The sequence below is a fragment of the Primulina eburnea genome, chromosome 6, assembly GCF_022965805.1.
Source record: "Primulina eburnea isolate SZY01 chromosome 6, ASM2296580v1, whole genome shotgun sequence".
Classification (NCBI taxonomy): domain Eukaryota; kingdom Viridiplantae; phylum Streptophyta; class Magnoliopsida; order Lamiales; family Gesneriaceae; genus Primulina; species Primulina eburnea.
Window position 1 is genome coordinate 29,578,835 of NC_133106.1, and position 19,614 is coordinate 29,598,448.

General features: G+C 31.4%; 3 protein-coding genes across 11 annotated transcripts; 2 read left to right on the top strand and 1 right to left on the bottom strand.

Moving 5' to 3' along the window:
* Positions 1–4,294: 4,294 nt before the first annotated feature.
* Positions 4,295–7,806, top strand: LOC140834114 (early nodulin-like protein 18). The gene is made up of 2 exons (XM_073198756.1): positions 4,295–4,641; positions 7,149–7,806. The coding sequence occupies exons 1-2, from the start codon at positions 4,422–4,424 to the stop codon at positions 7,652–7,654; spliced, it is 726 nt and encodes a 241-aa protein (XP_073054857.1). The 5' UTR covers positions 4,295–4,421; the 3' UTR covers positions 7,655–7,806.
* Positions 7,807–8,968: 1,162 nt separating this feature from the next.
* On the bottom strand, positions 8,969–12,522 carry LOC140834115 (uncharacterized). Of its 8 annotated transcripts, none has more exons than XM_073198761.1 (6): positions 12,319–12,521; positions 10,713–10,763; positions 10,596–10,632; positions 10,243–10,283; positions 9,658–9,717; positions 8,969–9,391 (listed from the first exon to the last, which is right to left on the bottom strand). In XM_073198761.1, exons 1-6 carry the CDS (start codon positions 12,382–12,384, stop codon positions 9,341–9,343), a joined length of 306 nt encoding a protein of 101 aa, XP_073054862.1. In that variant the 5' UTR covers positions 12,385–12,521; the 3' UTR covers positions 8,969–9,340. The 8 variants fall into 8 exon arrangements, with proteins under 8 accessions (XP_073054862.1, XP_073054860.1, XP_073054861.1 ...); XM_073198759.1 differs by having other exon boundaries at positions 10,566–10,632; XM_073198760.1 differs by having other exon boundaries at positions 10,596–10,638.
* Positions 12,523–16,818: 4,296 nt separating this feature from the next.
* On the top strand, positions 16,819–18,945 carry LOC140833441 (NAC domain-containing protein 1-like). 2 transcript variants are annotated; one of them, XM_073197773.1, is made up of 4 exons: positions 16,819–17,015; positions 17,330–17,603; positions 18,173–18,444; positions 18,551–18,945. In XM_073197773.1, exons 2-4 carry the CDS (start codon positions 17,399–17,401, stop codon positions 18,701–18,703), a joined length of 630 nt encoding a protein of 209 aa, XP_073053874.1. In that variant the 5' UTR covers positions 16,819–17,015; positions 17,330–17,398; the 3' UTR covers positions 18,704–18,945. The 2 variants fall into 2 exon arrangements, with proteins under 2 accessions (XP_073053874.1, XP_073053875.1); XM_073197774.1 differs by having other exon boundaries at positions 16,819–17,603.
* The last annotated feature ends 669 nt before the right edge of the window (positions 18,946–19,614 follow it).

Below are 19,614 nucleotides of genomic sequence, written 5' to 3' on the forward strand. Positions count from 1 at the left end.
TTTAAAGGCTAGAAACTATAACAATTATTTTATGAGAGATTCTTGCAATTAACGAATGATTATTTTTATAAGAGATATATATTGACAAATCAATTATAGTTTTTGTAACATTAAAAGATATATTTTGAATGTAAATATTTAAAATTATGATAAATAAATTTTTATAAAAATTATTCATTAGCAATACTCACTACTTCTCCATAGACAAAGTCAAAGTTATTTATTTTTATTTTCTTGTAGTTGAAGTGAACAAATTTTTTTCACAAAAATATTTGTTTGAATGTGATTTATTTTATTTTGCAGATTTATAGATGAAGCGAAAATAATTTTTTCCCAAAAAAATTAGTTTGTACAATATTGAAATACCAAAATTATTTTGTTTTATTTGTTTGTAAATATAGTGAATTTTTTCCACAAAAAACATAATTTGTATAAGGACATGATATTAAATATACTCTATTTTGCATTAGTTGAGAATAATTAATTTAAAACGACGAATTAAAATAATGAACCCAGATAATTAAATCATGTGGGTTAGTGTTACGAAGAAGATTCGACGGTTAATTACATTTTACAAAAATGATACAAAGCATTATTGGATATAGAAGAAAGATGATGACCTTATAAATATTTCGTGAGTATTTATTCTATCTATTTTTCTTTATAAAAAAATCCAACTGATATTTTTCAAAGCTTTAGATTATTATTGAAATTTAACAATATATGATTGAATACATACAGTTTTACTAATTTTAACTATTTTTCGTCTTTCTAAAGATCAGAAACTATAACAATTACTTATTTGATGATCTTGCCATTGACGAAGATGTATTTTTATAAAGGATGAATATAAGTAAATCAATTATAGATTTATGTAATCTGAAATGACATATCTATGAAGGTAAATTTTTAAAAATATTATGAATAAATCTTTACAAAAATTATTCACTATTGCTCAATATTTCTCCTTATGAGTTATGATTGATAATAAGAAATGTCAAATTTATTTGTTTTTATTTGCTTGTAGATGAAGTGAACGTATATTTTTCACAAAATATTAAATTGAATATGATTTGTTTTATTTTGTAAATCTATAATCTTTTGAATGAGTTATATATGCAAGAAGTTTCTCAAAAATAAATTAATATATTCAAATTTAAGATTTCCAATAATATAGTATTAAATATAAAAAAAATGTTATCGTGATTTTGAATTTTTGTATTTAAATAATATATTGCATAAATATGTTATATCGTTAAGAGTTGAACATTTTTTGATAAATATAATAAAATATTAATTAAATCATTTTTTGTCAGTTGTCTAGAAGATAGAATAATCAAAATTCTTTGATTTTATTTGCTTGTAGATTAAGTTAAAATATTTTTTACAAAAAATAAATATAATTTGTAGAATACTGAAATAAAAAAATTCTTTGGTTTTATATGCTTGATGAAACAAACTTTTTTTTTCTACAAAACACTTAATTTGTGTGGAGATTTGTAGAGGCATCAAATAGAGAAGAATATACATTTCTTCTCATAAGATTTGCTAATGAAGATGACGAGAATATTGTTTTTCCACATAGAAGAAAAAACTAATGACAAAAAAAATCGTGAAAGCAATATAAATTGAAAATATAAAAGAAAAAAACATTTGACGCAATAATTTAATTTAAGGTTATATTATCTATATTATATTTTTATTTTTCATAAATCAATAACACGTGATAAAATAAGTGGTCAACGTTATGTATTTTACTTTTTTCTTCTCTTAAATTTAATTTTAATAACTATTGTGATTTGAAATCCATCCATTCAATAATAACCTTAGATCTATAACACATAAAATTTTTAAACAAATATCTTTTGCACTCATTTTATAATACATGTAGTACAAATTATATTACATTGAATTTCCTACGGATAATACTAAAGGTACAACCAATATATCGTACTGCGATATTTACAACAATTATATCGTGAGATTTGTTATTATCTAATGAGATTTTATATTTAATTTATCACGAGATTTTGATAAATGAAATTTATGTATTGATTTTTTTGAATTTTAAGAATTATTGTACAAATTTGTTTGCACATGTTGCATGACTCATTTTCTATCGAACTAATATAGCATGAAATCATTAATATATAATTTTTTTGTAAATTAATCTCTTCTGATCTCATTTCTTTAACAACAATTATTGCTAATAGAAATGTATTTTCACGTGCGTCGCACGTGTCTTTACCTAGTAAATATAAAAAGGCCAATAAATTATAAATTTTGGATATGGGAATATATATATATATATATATATATATATATATATATATATATATATATATATATATATATATAAACAAATTTTTAAAAAATAAAAAAGAATACCAAATAAAATAAGTGTTGTGGGAGTGAGGGTACAAATGAACCGAACCAAATATGACGAAAAATTAAAGGCTCGAATTCGTTCTATTTGAGTTCGGGATCGATTCGAAGTTCAAAAATTTTAAAAAAAAAATTAGCTCGAATTCAGTTCGAATTAAAGCTCAAGTTCCGTTTGAAAGATTCGAACATGTTAGCAAACTATTTGAACTATTGCTCGAAAATAAGTACTCGAAAGGTCGAGAATTATTTATTTAATATATAATTAAATTATATTAATAAAATAATAAGATCCGTGAATAGTTTGCTCATTATTTAACAAAATAATTCGGGCTCGAGTTCATCTCGAAAGAAATTCAAACACATCCGACTCGATAAAATATTTTTCGAGTCGACTCGAAAAGCTCGTGAATCGACTCAGTTTTTTTATTCCTATGTTGGAGCAAACCAATGCCGATTCACTCCCAAACACCAAATGTTGTTGGATCTCCCACAGCAGGTGACCCAAAGTCCAATTATGGAACTCGAGATTAAGGGACTTGTGCAATCTACGACTCGTATCATAATATATTTACGAATTACTAGAGAATAAATGTTCAATACGTATATTTATTTAATATATTATAATATTAAACATCCCATCATCTTGCGAACTATAAAACATAATAATATCGTCTCGAAAAAATTTCAAACATGTTCTAATTCATCTAAAATAAATCGAACATGTTTGAAATTCGACACATCTCATTAAAAAAATAAATAATTATTTTTTATTTAAAAAAATCATATCATCTAAACAATAATTTTACAAATCACCAAAAAAAAAAAAATCGTACAAATTGTTTGCAATAATAAGTATTCCTTAAAAAAAATCAATGTACTATACATGCACATAACACATCAGTGAATTATATTTCTAGTTTAAATTGAAATTTTTGATTAATTTATTAGAAAATAAATGAGTTGCTAAGTCTCTATATTAATAATATATGTATATATATAATATTTTATATTGATTTGATTTTTAAAAAAATTATTTTTATACACCCAATCGGAAGAAAGTAGAGGAGCAGTTAACAGATGGTTGGTTCACACAGCAGAGCAACGTGTATTTTAATAGCTTTCTACTATTAAAGTTGCAATTCCACGTGCATTCCAATCATAACCACCGACACCCCATTCTTCTTGTTTTTTAATCCAATTTTGTTTTTATTCAAACTCCTAATAAATTTCATTTCATATAAATTTTCTACTCGAGACATATGTAAAACAACAAATGTTCGATCAAGTAAATTATGATAGATATAAACGTTCTGTCATAGAATTGGGATGAGATTAAAGATAACGTATACAAATCCTATGAGATGTAGGTCGGTGAAATTATTGGTAATAGTTAGAGATCATTGAGAACCGACAATTGCATATGTTAGAAAAGTGATCATAATATTACATATGAGCTAGTGTATAGTTCAAAAATATAAATGAACTTCAAAGTTATTATCGATTATAACATCTAATAAAACGACATGTGCTCGAGTTTTCTATGTCTAGCAAGGAAACAATTAATGCAACCACTTAACAACATCGATCACAAGGCAATTGAAGAAATTATTTTGCATTAATATATCTTTCGAGAAGTTAAATGTAAAATATATGAGTAGGTCTATTGTGAGACGGTCTCACGAATCTTTATCTGTGAAACAGGTCAATCCTACCGATATTCATAATAAAAAGTAATAATCTTAGCCTAAAAAGTAATAATAAGATATCTGTCTCACAAAATACGACTCGTGACACCGTTTCACACAAGTTTTTGCTAAATATATATTTAAAAATGTTATCTTTGTTTTAACTGCGAACAAGAAGAGTAAATACAAGATATGTATGTATATATATAAAGATAAATACAACTCCTCCCCATTAATCCATTCACTTTATAGAAAGATAACTACATATTCTTTTCTGAACTTTGGATCAAATCTTCATCGTTCCATACACAATCCCACAATTCTTATTCTGCAGAAGAAAGGAAAAGAAAAATGGATCACAGCAGCAGTAGGGACAGGAGAAGTGGGCTGCAGCTACAGTACCTGATCCTCCTCTACATTATCTTTCTTCAATCTTTTTCTGGGCTGGTTGAATCCTACGAAAACTACACAGTGGGAGATTCATTTGGTTGGTATGATACCTTAGAAAACCCTGATGTTGATTACGAGAAATGGGCTTCTTCAAAGAACTTCAGCCTCGGCGATTTTCTCAGTAAGTTGTTCAAATCTTTAAGAAATCTAAAATTTCTCGTGTTTCTTTTCCTCTTATCTGTGGCTTGTTTCATATATAACCTTGATCAGAAGAAAGGTTAAGTTTCGAAGTAATTCCAGAGATTTGGATATCTGAAAATTCGTTCTTTTAATCCGTTTTGGTCCATTTTTTTGGTGTATATATGTGTGTTTATATGGATGGTATTATTAGAGCAAGAATTTTAATTTCAAGATCTCGTATATTTGATTGAGTTGATCTGTATTATTCTCAAGGCAAACGAGTTCGAAGGGGGTTTTGATTTTTTTTTTCTTCCAAATATATGAAAATTTGGATTTTTTTATTTCGAAGAAGAAAATAATTTTACTTTTCCTTTTATATATATATATATATATATATATATATATATATATATATATATATATATATATAAAAACTTATGTGAGACGGTCTCACGGGTCGTATTTGTGAGACGTATCTCTTATTTGGGTCATCCATGAAAAAATATTACTTTTTATGCTAAGAGTATTACTTTTTATCGTGAATAATGAGTATGGTTGACCCGTCTCACAGATTAAGATCCGTGAGACGATCGATCTCACATGAGACTCACTCAATTTTGATATGTTGTCCAGATGTCGTGTTCACCTATGTGTTGTCCATCAATAAAGTGTTACTTATGTATTGGATGTGATAAAACATATCTGAATTGTATATCTAATATATGAGTGACATTTCATAAATAGAAACATAGGTATTTACTGTCCTCCAATCATGTCAAACTTCTGTGTCCACTAATTAGGTGACAGTCAGATCTGTTGGATATATAATCTTAATGGAGACAGTTGATCACGGTTGTGATAGAATGGCAAAATTTTATATGTATGTATTTCAATGCTATGGTTTTTACCGTTGTAAAGGACAGGTTTTCAACCAACTTAACCGCCTGTTTTTATTACCCTTATCTGCCTAACTGTTATTATTACGGGCATTAAATAAATTGTTCGTATAATTTTGTCAGCTAATTTCCATATAAACTTGTCTTAAATAAGTTTACAAGCCTATTTTCGAAGTTTTAAAGATGTTAGATCTCATTTTTAGGATAAGTTGTCCACATATTTTGATAAAACCAGATAAATGAAGTTTAAATATGATATACTGGTAGTTAAAAAAAATTAATATTAAAAGTATTATTCAAATTTGTAACATTTTTTTTATATTTTTGGAATGTTCGTAATTGGATTTTGAAAGGATTTGTCCGTGATATAATTAGGTTTAGTGGGATGTATAATTTTTTTAAAAAAATAAGATAGATTAATTCTTCTTTAAAAAAGTTTTAAAATTATTTATTTTTACATTTTATAAGTTTTTTTTAAAAGAAAAAAAAACTATTTAATTTATTGGACATTTGTTTAGAGCTCATAAAATCTCTTATATCTTATAAATCATTTTAAACTGAGTAGATATCTTGTTAGATTATCTCACAGATTTATATTCGTGAGAAATGTCGTCTCAGTCCATCTTTGAAGTTAAAAAATAATACTTTTGACATATAAGAAGAAGATCTGTATCACAAAACTGACTCGTGAGATGGTCTCATAATAGTTTTTATGTTTTAAAATACTCACTTAAACAAATTCTTTGTTAATAAATTTTGTGGTATTAGTAAATTACTTCATGTGGTAAAAAAGTTGTAGAATATTATTGAGTGTAGGATTAGATTGTGCTAATGATGTTCCTAATCATTATTCATGGCTATTAACCAAAAAAACAATTTCTCAAAAGTAGAAAATAACCCACGAATAAAGAAATGTCCCAAAAAGATTTCGACAGCTGTTTCTGCTGGCTCACCATATACTCTGTCTTTTCTCTCTTTTTAGGGCTTCACTTTATAGTTAGTGAAGTATACCAACCCCAAATTTATGGTAAAAGAATCGAACAACCATGACTGACGAGTTCTCTATGTCGTCCATTCAGATCGTTTGACTCGTAAGATGAGATGATCATAGTTTTCGTAAGTGATAAAAAAAACTAATAAATAAAAAATTATGTAGTTTAATTACTTATTGTATGATGTTTGGTGTGTGGAGTAATTGTTGTTTAGACAATCTACTAGTTTTATCCAATATATCAAACTGTAAGATCCAGAGATATCATCGATAACATCTGAAATGTGAATCAATGAGTTACCACAAAAACTCGACGGTGTTTTTAGTGATTCGTGAAAAAGTATTACTTTTGTGAGACCGTCTCACAAGAGACCTGTCGGGTATATGTGTTTGAGTTAGGTTAAATGTGATTAAGTTTTTTTTAAAAAAAAATAGATGATATATAAGTCTATTAATATTTTTTAAGAGGTTTTATGTCTTATATTTTTCACAGAGTATGATTAATTAGCCCAAAAAATGTCACTAGATTATTTATGAAAACAATAGGTTTTATACTTTCAATTGTGTTCATGAACGATAGGTTTTGTTTATATTGACGAAATTTATTTTACATTAATGCAGTTTTCAATACGGACAATAATCACTCGGTCATTCAGACATATAATTTCACTACATACAAGCTTTGCGGTTACGAGGACTCCACGGACAACGACACCATACAATGGTCGTCGGCGAATCCTTCGTCGACGGATCCACAGAAAATTACGGTATCCGTCCCACTGATGAAAGTCGGAATGACATATTTTTTCTCTAGCGACTATGATGGGGAACAATGCAATTATGGGCAGCACTTCAAGATCAGTGTGACATATGGCCAAGGTTTGCCTCCTGATCTCAAAAGCCCGTCGGACGAGTCTCCGGGACCCGTGAGTCCGGAATCCGGTGACGACGAAGCCGCACCGGATACCATAGTTCCGGCAAATTTCGATAATCCAAGAGACACTAGCACTGATGATGAAAAGGAATCCTCTCAATCTGTTTCTTTGTTTGCATCTTCCAAGTTTTGGGAGGTGAAATTATATGGTGCACCCTTTTTGGTTGGAATTCTATGTTTGGGTTATTGGTGATTCAACTGTCTTATTTATTACACCTTTTTTTGCAATTGTTTTTTTACCTAGCACCTATCGAAAGATGTAGAATTATCTATTGACAGACTGATTTTAACTTGTATACATAAACACATATGTATTTGTTGTCTTGTCCAATATTCTATTTCCACCATTTTTTTTGTTCCTTTTTTCCCTGATCAGATTTATTAGCACTAAAGATTAATTGCCAAATTAGTCAATAAACTCTATATATATTAATTTATTAGGCTTTTGAGATTTTTATATATTTGATTTGATTAAATATACACGATTTTAATTATGAGAGTAGGTCTCTTATGAGATGGTCTTATATATTTTTTTCGTGAGACGAGTCAACCTTACCTATGTTTGTAATAAAAAATAATAATTTTGGCATGAAAAGTTGATTTTTTGATGGATGACCTAAATAGGATATGATTATCAGAAAATTGACTCGTGAGACCGTCTCATGAGAGTGCTTGTGTATGATAATTAAATTTTGTAAATGTTCAAGAAGAAATCCGCCATTCTCAATTGGAGGGAAAGTATATTCATCTAAATCATTATTATTGCTACGCATGTCTTGAAGCTTAGTGATATCAAGATAACCAGAAAATAGATGTTGTTGGCAGCCTGCAAACCATGCAATTCCGGATTAAACTAACAACTACATACAAATTATGTTAGTAGTCTGTAAATCACGCTAGCCAGTTAAATCATACTAGACAAACTTTGTGCGACAGGCTCGTCGGATCGAAGAAAGTTCTATCGGAGAAGAAAGGAAACGGAAAACTTCAAGAAGTACCCACATCTTTTGCTGAACTATTTAAAAAATTAACAAATACTTGCACAATTAATCTTGCAATGTGTTTTGACAGAGAAGTGTATCATTTGCGGTGAATTCCTTTCACGAAAAGAATTGGTTGTGGGAAGGACTAAGGAGGAACACCATGGAGGTATAGGGAACTCTATAATATTAAATGAAAGATTTTTTTTTAAGAAAATGTGCAAACTAACTTTTAATTCTACTAAGTTGCAGTTAAATTGAGATAATTAAAAGAGAAAAGAGGCGTTATATTTAATTATTGTATCGATCAAATTACTGAAATAAAAATTAATACTTGCTCATAAAAAAGACAATATTTGTTTATGTTTTTCCACTCATTTACATTAGTAAATAATAATATGCTTAATTTGATTGATTAAATTTTAAATAAAACCATAAATTATGATTTTATTTTTTTCAAAAATTAATCAATATAATATAAATAAAAGAAAGAAAGATATTGCAAGCTTTCTATATAAATAAATTAATATTTTGATAGAGATGAGATATATAACAATAAAAAAAAGTTGTAACAACATTTGATGGATTGAATTATTAAACAAATCCAATCCAATCCAATACAATCCAATCAACCAAACCAATCATACATAACCTAGAAATATTTTTGATCCCGACCAAACTCCTATTCATGTGTTTCTGAAGTACAAGACTAGTTCTTCAGGAAAACAAAAACAGGGAACTAAAATAAGAAACCAAAAATAAATTAGACGAGAATATTGATCCTAAAAACAGGAGGACAAACCATACAAGAAGAACATCAACTTTAGCAAGACTGAATGGCTCCGGAGGCCAGCTTCAGATCTGTTGTGAAGTTATGGCAGCCTGAACAGAACAAATCCTCACGAGTTTATAAACTTCCTAGCAGCATCCAACGGCAGTTCTTCATAAACCTGGGAAATGATCATGGAAAGGTAACACAATATAAGAAATTTAGTTATGCTTCATGGTTGGCCACTTTTCAGGAGTCATTTTTCAGATGTGTTTTGGTGTATATCTCATGACTCATGCCACACTGACTAAATCGTCGTCGAATATCTAAGAGGGTATATTTAGGATGACTTAAAAGGTCTTTACATCATGAGACACGTAACAAACAGCAAGCAGCCAAAGATACGACATTGAGTCTGAGAGAAGATTTGAAATGCAATATACTCACAAGTTTCTGATACACTTGTTGAAATGCCTTGCAGAATCTTTCGGCTTCTGCTGCTCCCACCTAAACACAACAAACAACAACCCATCCAAGGTCAATGGCTTTGTTTGTTGACATGCCATAGAGAGGTATTTGACTCATAGGTACGATCAATCATTTTGTCTTCATTGGCATGCCAAGTTTATTTTACATTTGAGACCACCACGATATATTCCTGACTCATCCAATCACATTTCTATATTTTAATTTTCAGAAGAAAAACAAATGTAATGAAAATTATCCAATGGACTGAGACTTCTCCAAGAAATCAGATTCAACTATATTGCAAGCTCAATTGTCTCCCTTGACAAGGCCTGAAGAGCAACTATAATGCAGATAACATAGAGGTAATATGGAGAATGGTAAGTATGTGGAGAGCCACACTGACGATAGAAAGCAAAGCAGCAATACTTCAGAGCAGATCAGAAAAATGGAACTAAGAAAATAAAAAGTATTTATCGTAGACATGGAAAAGATAATCAATTGTCGTTCAAAACTACCAGGACTATAGAATTTAATATCATGTAAGGTCAGTTTTAAAAAGCATACCTTCTGCTCAGCAGCCAACATCAGTTTTCCCCAAAACCCCTCTGTCCTTGCACAACACGTAAAACATCAATAAGTTAAACAGAGAGTGAGCATACTAAATTTCTTTGACAATTTTATCATTTTCAAAAGTTTAAGGCACTGCATATATAACTGCTAATATCTCAAATGACAGGCTGAACGAATTAAACGGATCCCAAAAAAGCACAATATCAATCTGTTTCAAAATTTATGTGTTTGGTTGAATACCTTAAACTAAATACATTAAACACAAAAAAGAATGTAAAGCACAAAAACATATGTCATGCAGTGGCTGATCAACATACCATGGTTGGCATTCTCGTTTAACTCTGTACCTCTTGTATTTTTGGAAGTCCCAGCATCTTGGTGCTCCTTTACCTGAAGGCATACAATAATGTCAGAAATCAGCAACTGGAAAACCTGATAGAATTGAGTGTAGAGCTATATAACACCTCCTCGGATTGTGATGACCGATTTAATTTTCTCGAAGAATCCAAGTCTGCCTGTAACACAACTTGGAGAGATAAGCATTAACAATCCCAAAGATATCGACATGAGTTTCATATTGGCCCATCACGAGTCATACATCCAGTGGAGGATAAGTCAGTTTCATGGTAACAGGACGAGCTCGTAGTTCAACATTTGCCAAATTGTTGGGTAAAGGTAATAAAAAATAAATTTTAATAATTTCTCAAGAACAGCATGTATAGAGGACAGGGTAATTACTAATTATGCAATTCAGCAGATGCTGGACGGTATCGCATGTGCTTTTAACCAAGGCATTCAATTTCAGAAATTCAGTGAATACTGCTGGCCAACCGGCAAAACACTATTCATATTTATTTTCAAAAGAAACTCATCTCGGTATCTAGCTAAACACTTAATTATAATTAATTAATCTGGCGATATTAATTGTGCCTTTCTCCAGAGAAAACTCATAATGTCCACATAGAGATAAACCTGTCAAAAATTTAAAATGGTTTATTATACTACCTCCAATGAACTCTAACTTTTGGGACAACAATTTCACCATGGTATCATAGTTAAAAGGTCAATGGTTTAAGATCCCTGCAGTTCAAAAACTCACATATTCTTAAGCTGGTCCTAGGTCTTGATTTACAGGCATCCATTGCCTCCCACAGCCTCATATTTCTCAATTTCCAGCTTGCATGTGTTATACATGTTAAAATATAAAACTATTGATCTTGCCCACTCCCATGAGTTTGACTTTTTTGGGACAAGTGGTTCCAACAATATTCCAGGCCGGGTTTGAAGAATTTGGTGTGTAGCTATCCAAGTTTAAAGTTAGAAAACTTTTGAAGAGCAGATACGCATATGAGACCCTACTCAGAGGCAGAAAAAATATGCATTTGATGCTTTATATCGTGATAAAGTGTATCACTGAAAATGAGGAACCAAGCAACCAAATGGGAAGGGTGCCATCAAACTGACTTAAAGTCCAATTCCCAACCAAACAAGTGACAACCCCAAATATTGATGACTGAGTTAAACGAGTGAAAATATAACGAGTCATTTTCTCAACATAAGAACTGCATCAAAGTTAGAGATGAAAAAAAATGATTTGATATAGGCAAGTATCACTCTCAAAAGCCCGTCATATCAAGAACCAATCTTGGAGCTTTTGTCGATAAATCACCAAGATAATATGATCTCTGTCTTCAAATGAAGAATATAAGGAACTATAAAAAAAACTAAAGAAAGATAGCGAAGATAAACCGCGCGCACGTTACCAAAAAAAAAAACTAGCCACATGACTATGCGTTTTATTAACAAAAATTCAAGTCCCACATATAATTTCCCGAAAATGGTAAGCTCTCTCTCTCTCTCAATACACCAGAGTCGCCCTCTTGTTGAATCTATTGTGTCAGCCCACGCCCGAACGAGGTAAATTGAAACCTAAATCACTCCCTTTGGATCTGGACATCTCCAAATAGCAGTAAAAAATCAATCTATGACAAAATATAATTCGAATAATCATATCATACACAATCTCGAGGTTATTAACATGAAAACAGTTGTGCAGACAAGATCACCTACATGATAGTCGCGAGATCGGACCAGCGGGAAATTCTCAAGGAGATGGCGGAATTCAAACTCATCCATGGGGATCTTAGTGCAAATCCAAGCTCTCGAATGAGAGAATTAACGAAAAATTCGAAAATAGAGCCACGCTCCTCCACGGTGGTGTTATTTACAGAGCTGCAGTTTCTACTAAAATCCTAACAGAGAGAGTCTTTTTATTTAGACACTGGTATTTAACTCGTATGATATAACTATATACGGGATGATATTATTAAAATTTATTGAAAAATTAATAGACATTTAAATTGAAAAAATAATATAATTATAGAAACTATTTTTTCGTTAATTTTAAAAAATTTTCTTAAATACAACGTATGTCGATTAAATTTTTTTTACTCATAATCACTATCATATATCAAAATTTTAGATTTTGTTAGCGTATGACAATGACATGATGTTTATCGTGTTTAGTATATTGATTTCGACCACCAACTTTAATACATTCTTTAATTTTTGAAAAGCTATATATTATTATTTTTTAATATGCGATAAAAATATTTTTAAATCAAATTCAATAAAACTAATGAGAAATATATTTTTTAAATTCAATAATTTTATCTAAGTCCACATTCACAAACATTTTTGTGACATGACACATGTTTGTCACATTTGAATGATAACAATAATTATTTCATCAATATCTTTATCCAAATGATTTGTGATTTTAACTATAAAATCTCTTCATAATATACACAACAACCCATTATTCCTAAAGAAAAATGAAATATACACTTATAAATAAATTATGTATAAACCCGAAAAGTTATTTTATTAACATTTTCTATGTGTATTCCAAAACAATGCCTGTAACGCTCCGAAAATTTTAAGGTCCACGCAAATCATGTGCATGCAACATTCTTTTGTATTTTTAATTAAATGTTTTAATTGCATGAATTATTTATGTGGTGCATTTTGACATGTTTAAAATATAATTTCTGCATGGTTGCATTAAACTGTATTTTTAAAAGGATATTCAGGTGACGATCGAGGAACGGAGACCAAAGGCTGAAAAATGTAAAATGTTTTATTAAATAATTAATTTTAATTATTTAATATAAGGGTGATGGTTTTCTCATATTTTTTAAAACAAAGAATTTTGAGGTGATTTTATGCGCCGAGACTAATTTTTATTGGTGTTGGATTTTCAACTAAAATGCGACGTTTTGAGCAGTCCGGCTATTTAATTCACTAACTATTTTTATGAAAACCATTTTTATGAGTTTATTTAAAGCCTAACTTGCACTAGTGGGCTTAATTAAGAGTTAATAGGCCTTAAGCCTATTAAGTAAAGTAATTAGCATATAAATAACACACAAAACCTAGTCCTTGCACGTAAACTCACGCCGCTCAAGTTTCTGAAAAACAAAAGTTCTCCTCGGCGCTTTCAGCAACTCTCGGCCGTGGGGAAAAAGCTTTTTCCTTCAAAACTTTTAAGGGAAGGTAGCCTCGGTTCTCCCCGTTCTTCGTCGCCGTCGGTATATCGTGCGTTTACGACGCAAAGGCACGCCAATATCTTCCTTTTTCTCATCCAATACATCATATACCGATTGTTTGATTGCATGTGTAAAGATTATGAAGCTTTATTACGGTTGTTACGTATTCGTGTTGCGATCTAACGTTTTATATGCCGATTCATGTTTTACATGTTATAGGGACTGCCATGACGATTAGGGTGTGATCAGGAAAGCCTACACGAATTTTTAAAACAACCAAACCATGCCTAGATCATGAAACAACCGAAAATAAAAACCAGAAAGAGGCGGCTTGGCTGCTGTCATGTATTTGCGTTCGGGTTTCACGTTTTTGGGTGAGACTTGGACGGGGCTTGAGCCAGGACACAGCCAGGGGTCTCGTTGAGTCAGGGTGGGAGTCCTAGCCGTGCTAGGACTCGAACCAAGGGCTCGGGGAAGAGTCCTAGCGCTGCTAGGACTCCACCCGAGAATCCCTGCACAGAGTTGTGCAGGGTTCGCGCCCTCTCCAGGCGCTGGGGGTTCGTCGCTTGGGGCACGGGCTTGGCTAGGAACGTTCACTAGGGTCCTAAGTAAGTGTCCATGTGTCGGGTTTGGGTGGAATTGCGTGGGCTGGGATCACACGAGCACAAACATGGAAGCCATGCATTGTGAAAGTCTCGGCCAGCACATGCAGTAGGTTAAGCTCCCTCGTTTTAAGTTTTGAACGGTTTTCTTGACAAAATTGGAGTCCAGTAGTTAAGTTTAACTTGTTGGGCACCTGTTGGCTCGACATGGTTCGGGGGTAACTCGCAAAAATTAAGAGATGGCTCGGGGTCGAAGTTTAGGTGTCAAAATGAGTTGTAAACTAAAGAAATTTTGGAAAATGGCTCACGGGGGTCGAGTCGTGGTCTTTAAAAGCTAAAATAATATAAAAAGACTAAATTTTGAATTTAGGAATTTTATATTAAAGTTTGGTATTTTTTTCGGGATTAAAACACCGTTAAAATAACTATTAAAAGATAAATTGAAAAGTCCAAGTTTTAAGCCAAATAAAATTACGAGAAAATTCTTATAAGCTTAAATATTTATTTGGGACATGTTAGAGTCATGAAATCGAGAAAAAAGTCGAAAACGTAAAAAGTCGAGTCGAGGGGTAAAACGGTCTTTTTACACCTAGAAATTAGTAAAGGTCATGGCAATGCCCTAAATGATGTTTTTATGATATCATGTTCATTTTTAAATGTTTATGAAATGTTCATGATTTATTTTAAATGTCCATGAAATTTTATGATTAAAATTGACATTTAAAATACATGGTGCATGCTTGGTTTCAAAAGAAAATATATTCATGCATAATTTTATAAGGTGATGAAAACATGGAAATATTGATGAAAGTGAAGTAATTGTGACTATGAGGAGTTCAGGATTTGAGGTTATGATCAAGAATAGGCCAAGGCTCAGTTGACGATCTTGTGTCGCTGATGTCTCCGCCGCCCAGTACTGTGGTTTCACGTAGATGGTACCATCGTTATGTCATGTCATGTCACGTCACGAAAGTCACAATTAACGATCTGAATTCAATCAAGAAAATATAATATTACGATCATTAAAGGAATCATGTCATGTTATCACGTCATGTTATTATATCATATTATCATGTCACGTTATGATCCAGGAAAAGGTAAAGGTTCAGGTCGTGTCATGCATATCACGAAAATGTTATTTTAAGTACAAGTAATTTCACTGCTGCATGTGATTTTATATTTGTACCACTCGTTACAAGATTTGGTGTGTTGAGTCTTTAGACTCACTAGGTGTGTTGGATGCAGGTGAGGTTGAGGGAGGACTTGACGTATGAGATGACTGGACTGAAGGTGCACACAACCCGAGGACCAGCGCTTCTACTGTTTTTCCGCACTCATGATTATGGATTATGATTTTACGTTAAAAGATTTTTAAAACCATTTATTCATGCTTTAGAGTGGTTTTGGAGAGGAAAATACGTTTCACGGTTATTGCTTTTTTGGTTTGATAACTCATGCGATTATTTTATTTTATGACGATTGCAATTGATTTTTAAATGCTAGCTAGCGAATGTTCTAGAACATGGACATAAATATTTTTATTAAAATATTTTTCAAGGACCGAAATTTCAAAAAAAAAAAAAATTCTAGTACATTTTAAACACAAGAACATGAGACGTTTCAATGCCAATAAATTTATTATATGTCTCCTAATAAGATGCGTACTTTCTTTAGAATTGGTTTAATCATTTCTATTATGTGACATTTTATACTATCATGTATCTGTGAACTTTGTAATATAAAATAAAATTATCACATTAGTAAATATTATGTGCCAAATTTACCACATGTTAAGGGTGTCAATTCGGGTGGGTTGGGTGGATTGATTCGGGTTGAGCAATAGTACTATTCAAAAATTGCTCAACCCAACCTGAACCATAATCAACCGATCAACCCGTATAACATAATTTTGAATTTTTTGTAATTTTTCTAAATTCAAAAAAAAATAATACTAATATTTTAATTTAAACACATAATAATAAAATCTCCCTCATATATATGATTTAAATTTGAAATTATAATTGTAGAAAAATAAAGTGTATTTACTAAACCAATCAAAGAATTGTTTAAAAAATAAAAAAAAAATGTTCAAAATAAATATTAAATCATGAAAATTGATATACAATAACTATTTCTTCAGACATACTATATATAAAAATGTAGGTAATATTTATTAATTATATATTTTTTTAAAAAAATAAAATTTTCGGGTCAACCCAACCAAACCTATTCATTTTTTCGGGTCAGTTATTGGGTCCAACTCGATTTGATCTGAACTCGAAAACCTCAAACCCAAACATGATTTTTTTCAAATAGAACCTTGTCGAGTTGGTGAGTCGTTTCTGATTTTGACAGTAGCCGCATGCCATAACCAAATAAAACTAGTTTCGATAAAAATGATTATAAATTTCTCAAAATTACACTCGTTGAACAGGCATTGCTTTCCCTCCAGAAGATTCATTCTCTCGAAGCAATTTCTGGAAAACTTTTAGTTCTTCACCAATGGAGTTTTAATCATCAAGCTACTCTGTTATCTCACACATTTTTCTGCAGATTGTATCCATTTTCCCAAGAAAATTCCAGAGGGAAGTTGAGAAATCTTGGAGCCATTAAACAGGTAATGTTTTCAATCCAGAATCTGTTCCATCTTTTCTGCGAATTCCCACATTTTACTCGACTAACCGATCATCTTCATCAGTGGGGTTTTAATCTTCGTTGTTATCTCTTCTTTATTTTCCGTGAATCTTGCATATTCTTCTCCCCCAAGAAAATTCAAACCCAAATTAAGAAATCTTGCAGCCATTTAATCTTCAAGCTATATACAGTTACCTGTGAATCTTGATGCGTTTAGTATTCTTTTCCGAAGAAAATTCAAGGGGGAAAGTAAGCAATCTTCAAACCATTCTATATTTTTTTTTGCATATATTTCAGATTCTAGATGAAATAAGCCACTGCTCGCTCTCTTCTTCCGACGTTCCACTTTCGAGGATTTAAGTTTCCATGTATCCCAGCTGGCATAAAATAGCTTTTGGCCCGAATAAAGGGCAATATGTTCGAGTTTGTCTTGCGCCGGGGTTTTGCTTCGCCCCAGAAGACCACAGTCTCATTAACGACTATTTGAAGAAGTTCATCAATTTCGAGCCGATCCCATACAGCAGTATAGAAACAGTCAATGTTTACATGTATAATCCACGGAACTTGAGTGGTAATGCTCTGTTCTTCCTATGAGTTTTTCAATTTCCTCGTGTATTCTGTGTGTCACATTAGTCTACATCGTAGTCTTACATAAAATTTAACAGATTTTTCCAAGAACTTGAGAGCATTAGATAGGTGCTTAGAGACAGAATCCAAGATTTGTGATGAAAGATTGATAAACTTAGTGTACGATACACGTCACGGGTAGTACACATGCTTCATTAATGGAATTGAGGGCACCATTTCATGAAATTGCATTTGGGTTTAGACAGCTGTTGATGTGAATTTAGGCACTTTACATGAATGGGATCGATCATCGATAGTGTCTCGATTTCGGGTGTTCTAAGTGTTTGTTCTCAGTCTGCGGCTGAAAATTCTTTTGAATATATTATCAAGGGTGGTGTTAGGAATTCGTATAACAAATACATTCTCCATGTAAACAGTACATTGCTAAATATGTACCAAAGCTGATGGATATGTTGTGTGTATTGTATTGTATATATGCATGTTTTAATGTGTACTTTGGCTCTTGTAAGATTATGTTTTCCTGTTTTTAATTATAATTGAGCTATGCTGCAGTGGCATATCCAAGTTTAGCAAACAATGCATGGTACTTTTTTACCCCGAGAGACCGGAAGCGACTGTATCGAGCAGCTGGTAACGGGTATTGGAAGTGCTACGGTACTAAACAACAAATATATCACAACAATATCCGCATTGGATACAAAAATTCTTTGATCTTCTACAGAGGGAAGCCCCCATATGGCAGAGAGACTATTTGGGTCATGAAAGAGTACATACTTGACCAGCCTCCCAGACGACTACAAGATGACGACACCGGTGACATAGAGGTAAAAACTATCTCAACTTGATGTTTTGTAATATTTGATGCTAATGTTTTCTGTTATGTATATCTATTGGTGCTACAAGATTGTGTTTCCTTCCCGACTCTTGCAGGACGACTACGTTTTGTGTCTAATTCAGATGAGAACCGGCCGCCGCCGGCATTCAAGAAGTAACAAGTACAAACTGCTACTTTCAAATCTTGCAAAACTAAGGATTAGACGGAGAACCTACAAGTTTGCAGCCAGCAAGCTTAGAAAAATTTAACACCAGTGAAATACAACATTCTATCGCCGCATTCTGAAACAAAATCTACCGATTTCGAACGAAATGCGTAGAGTAACAAGGTCTATATGAATTCATCATGCCCACATATGGAGACAGATGGATCTTGTATTCTCTAGTTTCTGCCTCTTTTTTTTTTTTTTTTTTTGCAGTTTTCATATGCATTTCTTTTCTCGAAACTCAATAGATTTTGGAAAAAATTAAGATCTTGAATTCAATTTGGATATGCCCATGGAACTTCTCTATTTTGCAATATTGGTTTGGTGTGTGTACTAGTTATCTGTTGGTGCTTGAGCTTCATTTTTACAGGTTTCTTTAATTTGTTTATAAAAATCGATGATTTTCTGATATAACGATTTTGTTTCGAAAGCTGATGAAAATAAGGAGGCTTTACATGTTGATCATATTATATAATTTGAAAATAGGCTGATGCATATGTTGTATTCGATAATTGTCTCTATTGACTAGAACAATCGTAACGTATCATTTGGATTGTTGTACGATTTAAAAGATTTGAGTTGCACTGTTATCACAACTATAACTTTTGTTATACGGTATTTTTTATTACCGATATCTACAATAATGTATTAGAAAAACAAATATAAGTACAGCAATTATATTATCTCTATATCGTATCTTAATTATCTTGAAAATTTTCATATTTTGTGCATATATGTTCTATTTATGTGGGGACCCGGACGCTAATCAAGTTCTTAATCATAATTGGGACTAATTAATCAATTAAAACAGGGTCTAAATTTTTTTTTTTAAAAATGCGGAACGTAGTGAAATCAAACTATATATACATATCAGTATATAAAATACAAGTCCTGTATTACAACACATTTATTCAAACTAGGGTTTGACAACTACTATCAAGTGTTCAACCCTAT